Genomic DNA, 12,607 nt, shown 5'->3' on the forward strand with positions numbered 1-12,607 from the left:
CAACGGAAAAATAATAGTTTTACTATTCCAATGCATTGTAACTTGAGTCTTTGTGTATAATGAGACCCTAATTCATTCTTTTGTTTTTTTTTTTTTTAATTTTTCTATAGGCCCTTTTTATAATCAAAATAAGGGATTAATTTGTTGGAGATATAGTTGTAAATCCCGACTCTCCCGGTCATAGTTAGGATGGTTGACTCAAATTTTTCTTTTCAAAATCAAAACAATGTTGTTTTGAATAAAAAAATCTTTTTTTTTAAAAAAAAGGAATCAAAGTAGAGGGTAAAGCTTTGACATAACCAATAAGTTAACCTGAATTTTTAATTGGATCAATCAAGTTTTTTTATTATTTTTATTTTTTTAACTTAAACCGGTGGTCACTCAAATCCTACATCAACACGGGGATCCATCTAGGTTTTACTACAATGACGAGAGATTATTAATTGTACATGATCTATAGGACATGATAGGACATGATGTATAGTTATCAATGGCGGATGGGGGAAGTGCTATGGCTATCAAATTGAAAGCACTTCTCACTTCACCTATGAGGAAGGGTGCCCTCTCTGTCTGTCTTACATGCAAATTCGATGATCATATAGTATATGCGTCAATATCTATACATACAGGACTGATGCAAGTTTCAAGCAACGAGGTGATTTTAGCTGATACTTGTCAACTTTCTTCTTTCTTCTTTTTAACTTTCCAGCGTAGAGATGGGATAGATCACCGGAGAGATCAATGTGGATTCGATCCCTACAAAAAGAGAGAAAGGTGGAAAGAAAAGATTTGAAGCTGATTTTGCTAAGAACATCGACAAGTGGTCATGGCATGTGCATGAAAGCAACACGATGCCCCCTCTAGGCTCTAGCTATATTTATTAAGCAAGAGAGATCAAGCAAACAAGGGACAAAAAAGAGGATGCATGGCACTGCCGTTCATTATGACTTATAAGGTTGCTCCTGTGCCTTGCCGTGCCTTTTCCTTAACGTTGGAGCGTTTGAGATTGCGACAATGAAAGTGTTTTTCATTTTATTTTTAATATTATTATATTAAAGTAATTTGAAAATGTATAAAAAAATTAATTTAAAACTAAAAAAAATTCAAAAATCTTAAGAAATCAGTGTCAATGAGACGACGACTAAGGAGTTTATGCCCCCAAGTGGAAGAAAATGCGTCCATCATTAATAAATTATTTATACAAGTTGTCACAAAAACGACAACATCAACTGACTTAGCAAGAATTTATGATCAAGTACACGTGTTATGATTCATGGATATATTATTAAAAAAAAAAAGGAAAAAAAGTTGATTTATATGGAAAGAAGAAAAGGTGTTTCAATAAAAATAATGTATTAAACTGTATTTATTGTAAAAGTACAATTTTTTATATTTCTCATCATCTGCCTACAATCTAGCAGTAACAGCTACTAAAGATTGTGGAGTGATGTTATGAAACCCTACTGGTCACAATTAATACCGAGGAACAGATTATTTTTTTTAAAAAAATATAACAAAAACACACTTGGGTGTAGAGAATTATTTAATATTATTATTAAATTCAATTCAATATTTTAATTTGAAAATTTTTGGCTTCATTCTTGACCTATTTCTATTTAAAAATTAAATTTTATAAAAATTATTTTAATATAATCAGTTTAAAAACAAACTGGTAATTAAAAAATATCTAAAAATAAAATTAGAAAAGAAATAAAATTTATAGGAAAAAACCTCTCAACCCAACATTTTAACTAACTCAAGTTTAAAATTAAATCGTATGAAAGTTGTCTCGATGTGATTTAATTGACTTAAATGGTCAAAAGGTAATCTGAATGACAATTAAAAAAAATAAAATCTGAAGATAACATTTTAAAAAAAAGAGATGCAATTGACTTAAAAAACCTCTCGACTTGACTTCTTACTTAGTATGAGTTTAAAACTAAATCGTGTGGAAGTTATTTTAATATAATTTATTTAATTTGATTAGTTCAAAGATAACCTGAATGATTATTAAAAAAATTTAAGGATGAGATTGAAAAAAAAAAGAGATGAAAATTAAAAAACAAATTCCAAAATTTTTAATATAGCAGGGTAATATGGTTATGAAGTATTTGCTTATATGATTTAATTAGCTTTTCAAATTATTATATTTAAAATAATATTAAATTGTTGTTTTTTATATATATATTTTAATAATTTTGATATTGTGATATAAAAATAAAAAATTTTAAAAAGTATTATTTTAATATATTAAAAAAACCATTTTAAAAAAATAGTATTCACCAAGTTACGTTAAATCATTGTACTTTGTTTTGACGCAGCTTCTAAAGGGGCGGAAAAGACGGGGCAGAGCATGAAAAAAGGTATATTATAAGTTAGTCCCTATGTTTCAAGAAAGAAATTGTTTAGTATTTTTAATTTGAAAAATTATATAAATATTCTTTACATATTTAAATTTATTAATATTGTAATATTAAATCATAAAAAAAGCCTTTGTCTCTTCTTTCCTTCTCTTTACCTTCACTTCTCCCTACTCAGCTACCATATCGATCATCACTTCTCTGCCGCCTCCTCCTCTTGGCCTTTTTATCCTTTCTTCTCTTCCCTCTCCTTATCTCTTCTCCCCTTTTCCCTCTGTAAATTTGACTAGTCTTTTAAATATTTAACGATTTAGGATTAATTAATTAACTTTTAGAACTAAATAAACTATTTAACTCAATTTATAAAACCGCAAGGACAAAACTAAGCAAGCAAGAGGAAGAGCAGAAGCAGAAACAAAAACCAAAACAAAACAAAAACCACTCTTTGGTCGGGCAGAGCTCACCCACTACCTTCGCCTCTCCCACGCCTTCCTTTCTCGGCCTCCATCGAACCAGCCAAAAAAATAGAAGAAAAAAAAAGTATGAGCAGATAATAAGAATCCAAAACCACATTTCCTTTCTTGTCGTCTGTTCTTCTTCATACAGCAAAAGCATACCGTAAGGATTTTGGATCTCCTTGACTGGTACGCCCTCAAGTCTCAGTATTTTCTTGGTTAGGGTTTTGATGTGATAATGGAGACGACGAGAATGAAAAAGTACAACAGGCAACTGAGTCCAGAGAGAGCAAAAGTGTGGACAGAGAGGTCACCAAAGTATCAACAACAGAACCGTAAAGTTGCTGTTGTTTATTACCTCTGTAGAAATCGCCAGCTGGAGCACCCTCATTTCATTGAAGTCCCTCTTGCTTCACCTGATGGTCTCTACCTTAGAGGTATTTTTTGGTGATTTCTTTTTTGGGTTTTGGTTTCGAGAATGAATGTAATTTGATGTGTTGCTGCAGATGTGATTGAGAGGCTTGATGTTTTGAGAGGGAGAGGGATGGCTTCCTTGTATTCTTGGTCTTCAAAGAGGTCAAAGTTACTTTCTTTCTCCTGTTTTTAGTTTCTTGGACTGTTTTGATTTGAAAATCCTGAAAGAATTGAAAAATCTTTGGTAAAGATTCTTTCTTTTTTGCTGAAAAAACTGGGGGTTACTTTTAGTTTATTCTGCTTGTGTTTATTTGTTCTTTTTTGTTTGTGTTATGTATCGCAGAAGCTATAAGAATGGATTTGTATGGCATGATCTCTGTGAGGATGATTTAATTCTTCCTGCTCATGGAAATGAATATGTTCTCAAAGGTTCTGAACTCTTTGAAGAATCTAATTCAGGTGGGCTATGGATGAAATTCAGCTTGATTCATGGTTTACTTGTTGTTTTGTGACATGGATAGGTTTAAGGCCTGACAGCTTTTTAATCTCTACAGATCATTTCGCTCCTGTTGGAACCATAAAAATGCAAAATCTGAAACTATTGCCACAACCAGCTTCTTCTAGAAGTCAAGATGACTCCTCGTCAGCTTCAAGTTTGAATGGAAAGGAAGCAAAGCATTCTCAGGAAGATGAAATCTCCCCTAGACTGCAACATCCTGGCTCCTCTGGCGTGTCTCCAGAGTCTACTGTTGGAAAGAATTCTACGTGGAATGGCTCTCTTAGCTTGACAGAATACAAGGTTTACAAGAGTGATGGATTCGCAAATGCTTCGACTCAGACCGAGGAAAATGGAAGCAGACCTAAATCCCGAGAAACTTGTACAAGGGGCGTCTCGACTGATGATGCTTCTCTGGAACAGGAATGCAAAGAGGATTGTCAAAATCGGCTTCCATGCGTGAAGGAAAATTCTGAGATATGTGAGAATTCAGTTTCCCCTCCCCCGTCTTCCTCTAGCCCATCATCATCGGGCGGGAAGACTGAAACTTTGGAGTCTCTTATTAGAGCTGATGTTAATAAAATCAACAGTTTTAGAATTATTGAAGAGGAAGACATTCGAATGCCAAACAATGCAAGACTCAAGGCCAGTAATATGTTGATGCAATTGATCTCCTGTGGGTCAATTTCAGTGAAAGATCACAGTTTTGGACTGGTTCCAACCTACAGGCCGAGATTTTCTCATTCAAAATTTCCCTCACCGTTGTACTCTACTTCAGTAATGTTAGGAGAGCTTGATTGCTTGTCAGAGAATCCAAGGGTGACGGGTCTCAGATTGGAAGAAAAGGAGTATTTCAGTGGGAGCCTGATCGAGATGAAAATGCTAGAGGGAGGAAACGGGCTTGCTTGTCTGAAGCGTTCTTCTTCGTACAATGCAGACAGGTTAACATTGCTTCAACCCTTGCTTCTCTTTTGTGTTAAATCCTTCGCATATCATTTAAATGTGCTAGCTTCTTCACCTCCCTCAAGGATCTATGGATGCAAGCTGGTTGTTGTAGTACTAAAACCTAATAAGCTAATACATGACGTTTCTACATATTTTGCAATAAGAGCATGCACAATCTAAGGGTTGGCTTGTTGAATGATGACTTGAATTGGGTTATTTAAATTAACAACTAGGCTTGTTAACCAGTTTGCTGATAGTTGGCAATTTACCAGATAGGTGTTCTGAAGAATAGTTACACTTTAGACTTTTTGCCACCACTGGAGACAGGCTAAATTGACAACTTTCATGACCGGTTATTTGAATGTTTTATTAGGTTAATTCACTTGACTGGTTTAGGCTCTGAACCAGGTATTCTTGAGGCATCATCCAAGAATCAACCTTGAGTTTTCAGTTTGGCCATTTGGCTTGGTAAAGAGAATCCACAACGTCAACCAGTGGATTTCCTTACTATTGTTTCAGTTTAATGTGGTTTGGAGGGATCCCATAATGTTGGTAAGGACATAACATGATGGTGTTTACTTGTTGGAGCTTAAATGTTTTCCCTTAAGTGAGACTTGTAACCCCACCCTCTTTAACCTTACTGCTTTCCCTGCACTTTAGTTGTTAATAATGAGGTCACATGCGATGTCCCATCGTATTTAAGTCATCCTAGAGTGCTGGTATTCAAAAGCTCAAAGCTTTTACTGAGCAAAGCACATAGAAAATTTTATAGGCTATAATTGGTCTGCACAACAAAAGGTCATGCCACAAATTGAGTCATTATGGTTGGGTTTTGGAATGATGCACAGGACGGGAGGAACAAGAAAGCAGATAGTATGAGACGAGACACCAGGAACAAGACTAATTTGTGTTTGGTTTGGTAGACAAGATACAATTTTCTGTCCCTGTCTGTCTGATTGATACTATAGGAATAAAATAACATGAAAAAATTATATTTATTTTGAAATCTGATAGTATTGGAGTAAAATTTATAAAAATACATAAAAAATTCTACAATGTTTTATTATGGGCGAAGGTATTATTCAAAGAGGAAGTAGTTCTACATTCTTTCCTTGTTATTTATCAATCCACCTTAATTACAAACATAAATTAAATTTCAGGATGTGTAAACAACCAGATTCAGTTGAAGACAATGGCGAGTCAACCTCTGGACACTCAAAATGCATCTCACAATCAATAAAAGCCTCCCTAAGCAAGCAGCCGCACGGCATATCTTTGCGATCACCTGTTTCTGATAAACCTAGAAACTCCTCTGACGGGGTTGATGGCTCTCAAGTAATACATTATAGCTTATCAAATGGTGGCAGTCAAAGAATCACAGAGCCAGTTCCAGGTAAGAAACAATCAAAGAAGCTCGATTCTTTCAGAGAGGAGGAGAGGGTGATCAAGATCGAAGAAAGTTAAGTGTTGACTCCAATCTGCTTTAAAAGTTGCTGCTAAATTTTATCCTTTTGTTGTCGCATTTTGACATTATTCTGATCTCCTCTCAACAGGCTTGCTTCAGGAGCTCGGGTTATAATCCACTCCAAAGCCCCATGTAACCCTGCTGTTTGCCGCTCGTAGGGCGAAATTTGGAGGCCGATCAATGCTAACAAACAGTCGGTTCCATTTGAAGAGGCTTGTTGATTGTATAAAACTACTAGTTTTCAAATTTGGTTTAAATGTCAACCAATGATCAAAATTATTTGGCGGGTCCATGGAATGATTCTGTAAATAAAAAGAGTTCAAAAAAGTTTAGAGAGGAAAAAGGGAAATGACCCATTTGCAAGGGTGCAAGTTCAGGCAGTGTCCACTGGGTGTCAGCTTTTTTTTTTTTGAAAAAAAATTGAATCGTACCTTTTCGTGTAAACTGTAGTTGCAAAACCATCCTTGGGCAGTAATGCTTTTGCTACAGTAAACTGTCACAGCAACTGCGACCATGTACTATTTTTCATTAACCTTTTTTGGCCTGCGCTATCTTTATCAACAGTAATCACCCGTATATATTGCTAGGGTCCCTCTTCCTTTCCGACAAATTAAAGCCATGCTACTGGAATGGCATTCATCGTCATGGGCTGACGAGAAAAGTTTATGATATTCACGTGCGAAGAGCTTTTTCCCCTGGAATGGTGATTGAGGTTTACCTTTCTCTTGCTCGGTTGCTTGAATCGATAGTAAAGGCATTTTTCAGTCTACAAACAACCAAAGCAACCCACTTGGATTGTCTTCTCCTTTTTTTCCCTTTCCTTGGAGACATCGACCGCGAAGGTAACTCCACGAGAGAGGAAGAGAGGAAAAGCCATTGTTTTATTACTGTGTTTGACATTTTGATAATTTTTAAATTATGATACAGGTTCACTAAACAGTTTTAAATATGCGAGTCGAGATAAAATTCAGACTGTACAACATAAATAAAATCTTCTTGCTCTTGAATGTGTGAGCTACTTACTACTCTGTCCCATTCTTATGACATATACAGCGAATTTGAGGCGTCTCTGCTGTATACTCTAGGGTTATGTGCTCTGCACTATGCACTGCAGGCTTGGCTGGAAGAAAAAACTCACGTGGCATTGTCATTATTTATTAGCTTCTGTGCAGTTGATCAATTTGTATCCACCAAGCAGAAACCAGACAGTCCACCAACCATTGTGGCTTTCGTGTAGGCTGGTGGATAAAACAATACATTGCGAGAGGAGAGAGGTCAAGAGTTTCGAATTCCATGAGTCACTTGTATTTTTCATTTTCTTTTTATTAGATATTTTGTCAACTTTGGTTAGTTGATTAACTTTATTTTAGATGTAAATTACAAGTGTATGTGTGTGGGCCTGTTAATTTTTTCTTTTTTTAACCTTTAGTTTCTTAAAAAAATAATAAATGATGTTTCTTGCTATATGACAGATAATATATTATCCGCCGGGTTGTAGCCCAGATTCCAGTCCTAAAAAGCAATTCATTATTGAACAATTGCATTGAAATGAAGCTTATCATTCCAAGTAGCAGAAAACCAGTTCCAACCAGCGCCACAAACAAATGAAAAAAACTTGATACATTTGAAATTTCTCCATTGTTTTTTCAAGGACTCGCTCTGCAATGATATCCTGTGTGTGCTGTTTGCCTTTTCAATGTCCAATTGGGCCTTTGGATAGAATTTTAGCCATAGTTGCATTCTTAGTTATTATTTTGAGATAAATAAAATGAAGACAATTGAGACAAGAAGAATATATATTTACTTGTTTTTTTTATTTTGAAAAAACATAAATCCATTCTGAAATTATACTTGTTTATGTCTCTGTCTCCTCCTTAATCAAACATAACCGACTTCTTTTTCTCTCGGACGAGTCTGTTTAACTCGGAGGGTTTTCCTGTGCCGAATCCAAGGATTCGAGCATTCTCCTTATTTCTGGATCAATTTTACTTTCAACGTCGAGATTAACGATGTAGACATGTTTCTCTACCCCTTCAAGCATCTCGACCACTCCTTTTGGATCAACTTTACTTTCAATTGATATCGAGCCTTCTTCTTTGTTAATGGACTTGACGGTCACTTCTATCAAAAGATATATAAAATGAAAAAAATAGTCACATCTCCTCTTCACAAAAGAAAAAAAGAGGGCAAGAGTTGAACATTAATGTTGTTGCAAATGGTAAAAAGAAGTAAGATGGATATGTTTGGAAACGAAACCTCTTGAGCTCCTCAATGTTTCTTCAATTTTAGACCAATCTGGAGAGCTAGATGCCACTGCTAGAGTCGCCTACCAGCAAAAATGAACAGGAATGAATTTTGCGAACAAAAATTGAAAATGAACAATGGAAGCCGAGGGTAATTATAGAGCTAGAGAATCGTCTTGGATCAATGGCTTTTGCAAAGTCATGCAGCTTCCATATTTATGTTAATGCTACCTAGCAGTATTGTAAACGATATAAAACTTGGTGGTGAATTAATCTGGATTAATTTAAAACATATATATATATATATATATATATATATATATATATATATATATATATAATAACATCATTTTAATTATTTTTTTAAAAAAATCAAACTAGATTTTGACGCTGACCGGGTCGCTGTTAATTATAGAATCGACTAGGTCAATTTTAGTTTGATATTTTTAATTTATTAAATCTAGTCTACATTAAAAGTCAAGTTGGTAGGTCATTAAGTTAACCCGTTAAACTGAATCAAGTTTAATAGCATCGATGAATAAAAAAAACATTATTTTTTTTAAAAGATAAGATGTTAATTTTATTTTTGCTACCATAATTGTAGATCAATCTAAGAAATTATTGAATTTATTGAATGGTCCAAATTAAATATAATCCATGCCAACGAGAGGATTATTGACAAAATAACTAGCTAATAATTACATATTTAGAAATAACATCTAACCATCCTAAGAAAAGCTAGTTCACCTTGAATTTCTCCACAGTTGTATATTTTTTTGTTGGAGAGCCCAATGTTTCATCGGAGATCCCACAAATTTCCTTTATTTTATTTTCCATCGTGACAACGTCCGTTTTGTCTGAATTATCTTCAACCTCCATATTAACAAAATAAACATCTTTCTCTACTTTTTGAAGCATTGCAACAACTTTGTCTGGGTCAATTCTACCTTCAATTGATATAAAACCTGTTTCTCGATTAATAGACTTGACGGTCAAATCTAGCAAAAAAAAAAAAAAAAAATATAAATCAGGCCATTAATTTCTCTTTTATACGATTAAAAAGAAGGATAAATGTAAATGATAAAAATAGGAAGATGGAATTGTTTTTTTTTTAAAAAAATAAATAAATAAAACCTCTGCTACTCCTCAATGTTTCTTCAATTCCTGACCAGTTTGCAGACTCAGCTAGCACTAGTAGAGTCACCTACAAGCAAACAACAAACATTAATGAGAAAACATGAATTTTCTGAACGAAAGATGAACAATAGAACATGTATTTACCTTGGACTTGAATATTTTCGCATCCATTGGCAAATCCATTTTCACAAGAGAAGGAGAAATCTAGCTCTGATAACACAATTGCTTTGCTAAATGTAAGTAATTTTGTTTGGATCAATATCCTTATTTATAAGGGGGTAAGTTATAATAACCCCCAAAAGTATGATGAAATTACAAAAACCAATTAAGAGTTTAAAGATTTAAGATAACCTCCCTATTGTATCCAAATTAAATGCCCTAATTAATACTTATAAAAAGACATTAGCCAAATTAAGAAATTTAAAAAATTAGAGAAATTAAGAACATCAAAAGAGAAACTAATTAAGAATATTAATATTATTTAAAACGATGCCCTATTTTCTAATATCCTCTCTATTTTTTTAAAGTTCATAGTTTAACTATCTTATTTATTTAGTAATTAAGGACATTCTGGGTATAAAGGAGTTTTTATAATATATTTTTTAATGTAAAAAATTTCATAACTCCTCGATAATTATTGTAATTTATCTCTTATAAATTCTTACAACCTTTATAAATATTTGAATAAAATTAGTATTTACATGAAGTCTTGAAATGATAGGAATGAATATAATTAGTATATATCACCATAAAGTCTTGAAGTAATTAGTAACACGTACTGAAATCTTTTATAGAAATAGTTTTGGATTCCCACAATCTATGCAAGATTGTCTAATTGAAAATGAGGCGAAAATGTGTTTAATACCTTTTGATTGGCAAATGCACACATATTATTACATAGGAATAATGAGGATAATTATTATATATCATGGAATTTTAATATCATTAACATATTAACTATTTTTATTTTATTGTAAATCAATTTCATTAAAGAATTCTAATGGACTTTTATGGTGTTGATATATCATGGAATTTGAATATAAGGAGAATAAAAATAAAGAGGATTAGTTTTGTAACTATGGAACTATGGAATGAAAATAGCGTCATCCAATAAAAATTACCATTCAAGAATATCATAAGAATTTATGAAATAAATAAATTTAAGATTATTAAAGAGATCATTATATATTTGATGCGAAGACTTTTAGATTTTTAAATTAACAAAAAGTAAAGCTTGTGGTTTTTTTTCACTGTACATGAAATCAATGTTTATTTTCTCATAAATCACTGTAAATTGGAGCAGTGATTTTTTTTTTTAAAAATTCAATTTGATCCTTGAACTTTTTTTTTGTACAATATCGATGACCAAAATCCCATTGGTAATTTACAACAAACTTTACCGATATAATAGTTTCTCATTATGTCCCTTGGTAAATTCATTGGTAATATTTAAGTTATGACCTAGCGAGCGACTCCCCCTCTCATTGGTAGATTCATTGGTAACAATCAGCTAAGTTTAAAGTAATATAGATCTGATAAATACACCAGACCCTAAGAACTTGAGTTTTATTGTCAGTCAAGCCTAAAATAACTTGAGTCTGACAAACATGTCAGCCCCAAAATACTTTGGTTTGGCAATCAGCCAAGCTCAAGATGACGTGAGTCTGGCAAATAAGTCAGGCTTAAAGTACCTGAGTTTGACAATTAGCTAAGACTAAGGTAACATGAATCTAGCAAGCATGTTAGACCCAGAGCATTTGAATTCAACCATTACTAGGTTTTAATGTTATATGTTTGATCCTAGAAAATCCCTAAATTAAAAGTATTGTAGGCATGATAAACTGTCATGCCTCTCCATTTAGAACAATTATATAAGTCATTCATATCCGATGTAATGATTTCTCTATACTCATAGGTGTCCAAAAAATCTTTTAAGAGACTTACCTTATTTATTATCTCATTAATGATATGTAAGAGATATTTATCTTCCATTAATGTCATCAAAAGCAAGGGACATTCCAGTCTTTTCCTTTTCTGAAAACGACAAGGTTTAGGGGGTATAAATATCCCCTGAACTTTCCAGGTAAAAGTTTAGAACTTTTCATCTCTTAAAATAAAACTTATATAGATTTCATACCATTAACCATCTTAAAATTCAAGAACATCTTTGTTATTTGAATTTAAGGTCCTTTTAAATTATTTATTGTTTTTCTCGTAAAGATACTGACTTTATCATCAGAGGGTTTTTAAGTCCCCTTAATTGAAATTATTTTTACAGGTACTCAAGTTTCTACTATTAGTTTGAAGTTTCTTAATCTAAAAAGAAGAAATTCAATTATCTAAATATATTGATTAACATCTCAAATACTAAATATCCTACTATTTATATATCGTGGATTTTAGATCATCAATAATAAGAGTACCACCAAATTAAAAATCCAGTGTGATATTGATACCTATTTGATAATGAAATAGTAGAATTCATTCTATACTTTAAGAATAGGCCTCCACACACACACACACACACATATATATATATATAAACACATATGAAAATCGTATTGTATTAAGTCCTTTCAATTCCACTTCAGCTTCTGTTAAGGCTCTTCAATCGGTTAAGTTCCTTCATATTCCTAGAGAAACAAACTCAGTTGCAGATCAGCCAGCGAAAGACAGTTTGTGAAGGTATCCTGAATTCTTATCTTGGCTTTAATCTTCCATATCCTTTTTTTCTTTTGCTAAGAACGGAGATTTTTTTTGTTTTTTTTTTCCAGCCACCCACTTGCTGATTAAGAAAAAAATACCACATTGATATCTGAACTAGTGATTATAATGGAGTGTGCTCAAACAAGCTGATATATATATTTAACGCCAAGAACTCAAACGCTGCTCAGAGTTTAATATATATAGTGCCAGAAGTAACCTTGTCAATAAGAGTTTCCCTTGGCATTGCTTATTTGTTAGCAATTACGAATAGCTAAGTAGCTAATTAAGTTATGGGACATCAGGACGCAGAGAAACATGATCATGAACAAGGAAAAACAATGGAAGAAATAGCTGGGTAGTTTAGGGGCCGGTGCATGGCCCTAGCT

At 33.1% G+C, this 12,607-nt stretch overlaps 2 protein-coding genes across 3 annotated transcripts; one reads left to right on the plus strand and one right to left on the minus strand.

The window, feature by feature from the left end:
- Positions 1 to 2,549: 2,549 nt before the first annotated feature.
- On the plus strand, positions 2,550 to 6,702 carry LOC18098247 (protein SOSEKI 3). Of its 2 annotated transcripts, XM_052452437.1 has the most exons (6): positions 2,550 to 3,252; positions 3,322 to 3,391; positions 3,573 to 3,688; positions 3,784 to 4,666; positions 5,831 to 6,129; positions 6,224 to 6,702. In XM_052452437.1, the coding sequence occupies exons 1-6, from the start codon at positions 3,054 to 3,056 to the stop codon at positions 6,247 to 6,249; spliced, it is 1,593 nt and encodes a 530-aa protein (XP_052308397.1). In that variant the 5' UTR covers positions 2,550 to 3,053; the 3' UTR covers positions 6,250 to 6,702. The 2 variants fall into 2 exon arrangements, with proteins under 2 accessions (XP_052308397.1, XP_024454204.2); XM_024598436.2 differs by lacking the exon at positions 6,224 to 6,702 and having other exon boundaries at positions 5,831 to 6,134.
- A 1,211-nt stretch (positions 6,703 to 7,913) lies between these two features.
- LOC18098248 (uncharacterized) lies at positions 7,914 to 9,743 on the minus strand. Its single transcript, XM_024598940.2, has 5 exons — positions 9,660 to 9,743; positions 9,513 to 9,582; positions 9,126 to 9,376; positions 8,392 to 8,461; positions 7,914 to 8,256 (listed from the first exon to the last, which is right to left on the minus strand). The coding sequence occupies exons 1-5, from the start codon at positions 9,696 to 9,698 to the stop codon at positions 8,054 to 8,056; spliced, it is 633 nt and encodes a 210-aa protein (XP_024454708.2). The 5' UTR covers positions 9,699 to 9,743; the 3' UTR covers positions 7,914 to 8,053.
- Between the last annotated feature and the right edge of the window lie 2,864 nt (positions 9,744 to 12,607).

The sequence above is a fragment of the Populus trichocarpa genome, chromosome 4, assembly GCF_000002775.5.
Source record: "Populus trichocarpa isolate Nisqually-1 chromosome 4, P.trichocarpa_v4.1, whole genome shotgun sequence".
NCBI classification, from domain to species: domain Eukaryota; kingdom Viridiplantae; phylum Streptophyta; class Magnoliopsida; order Malpighiales; family Salicaceae; genus Populus; species Populus trichocarpa.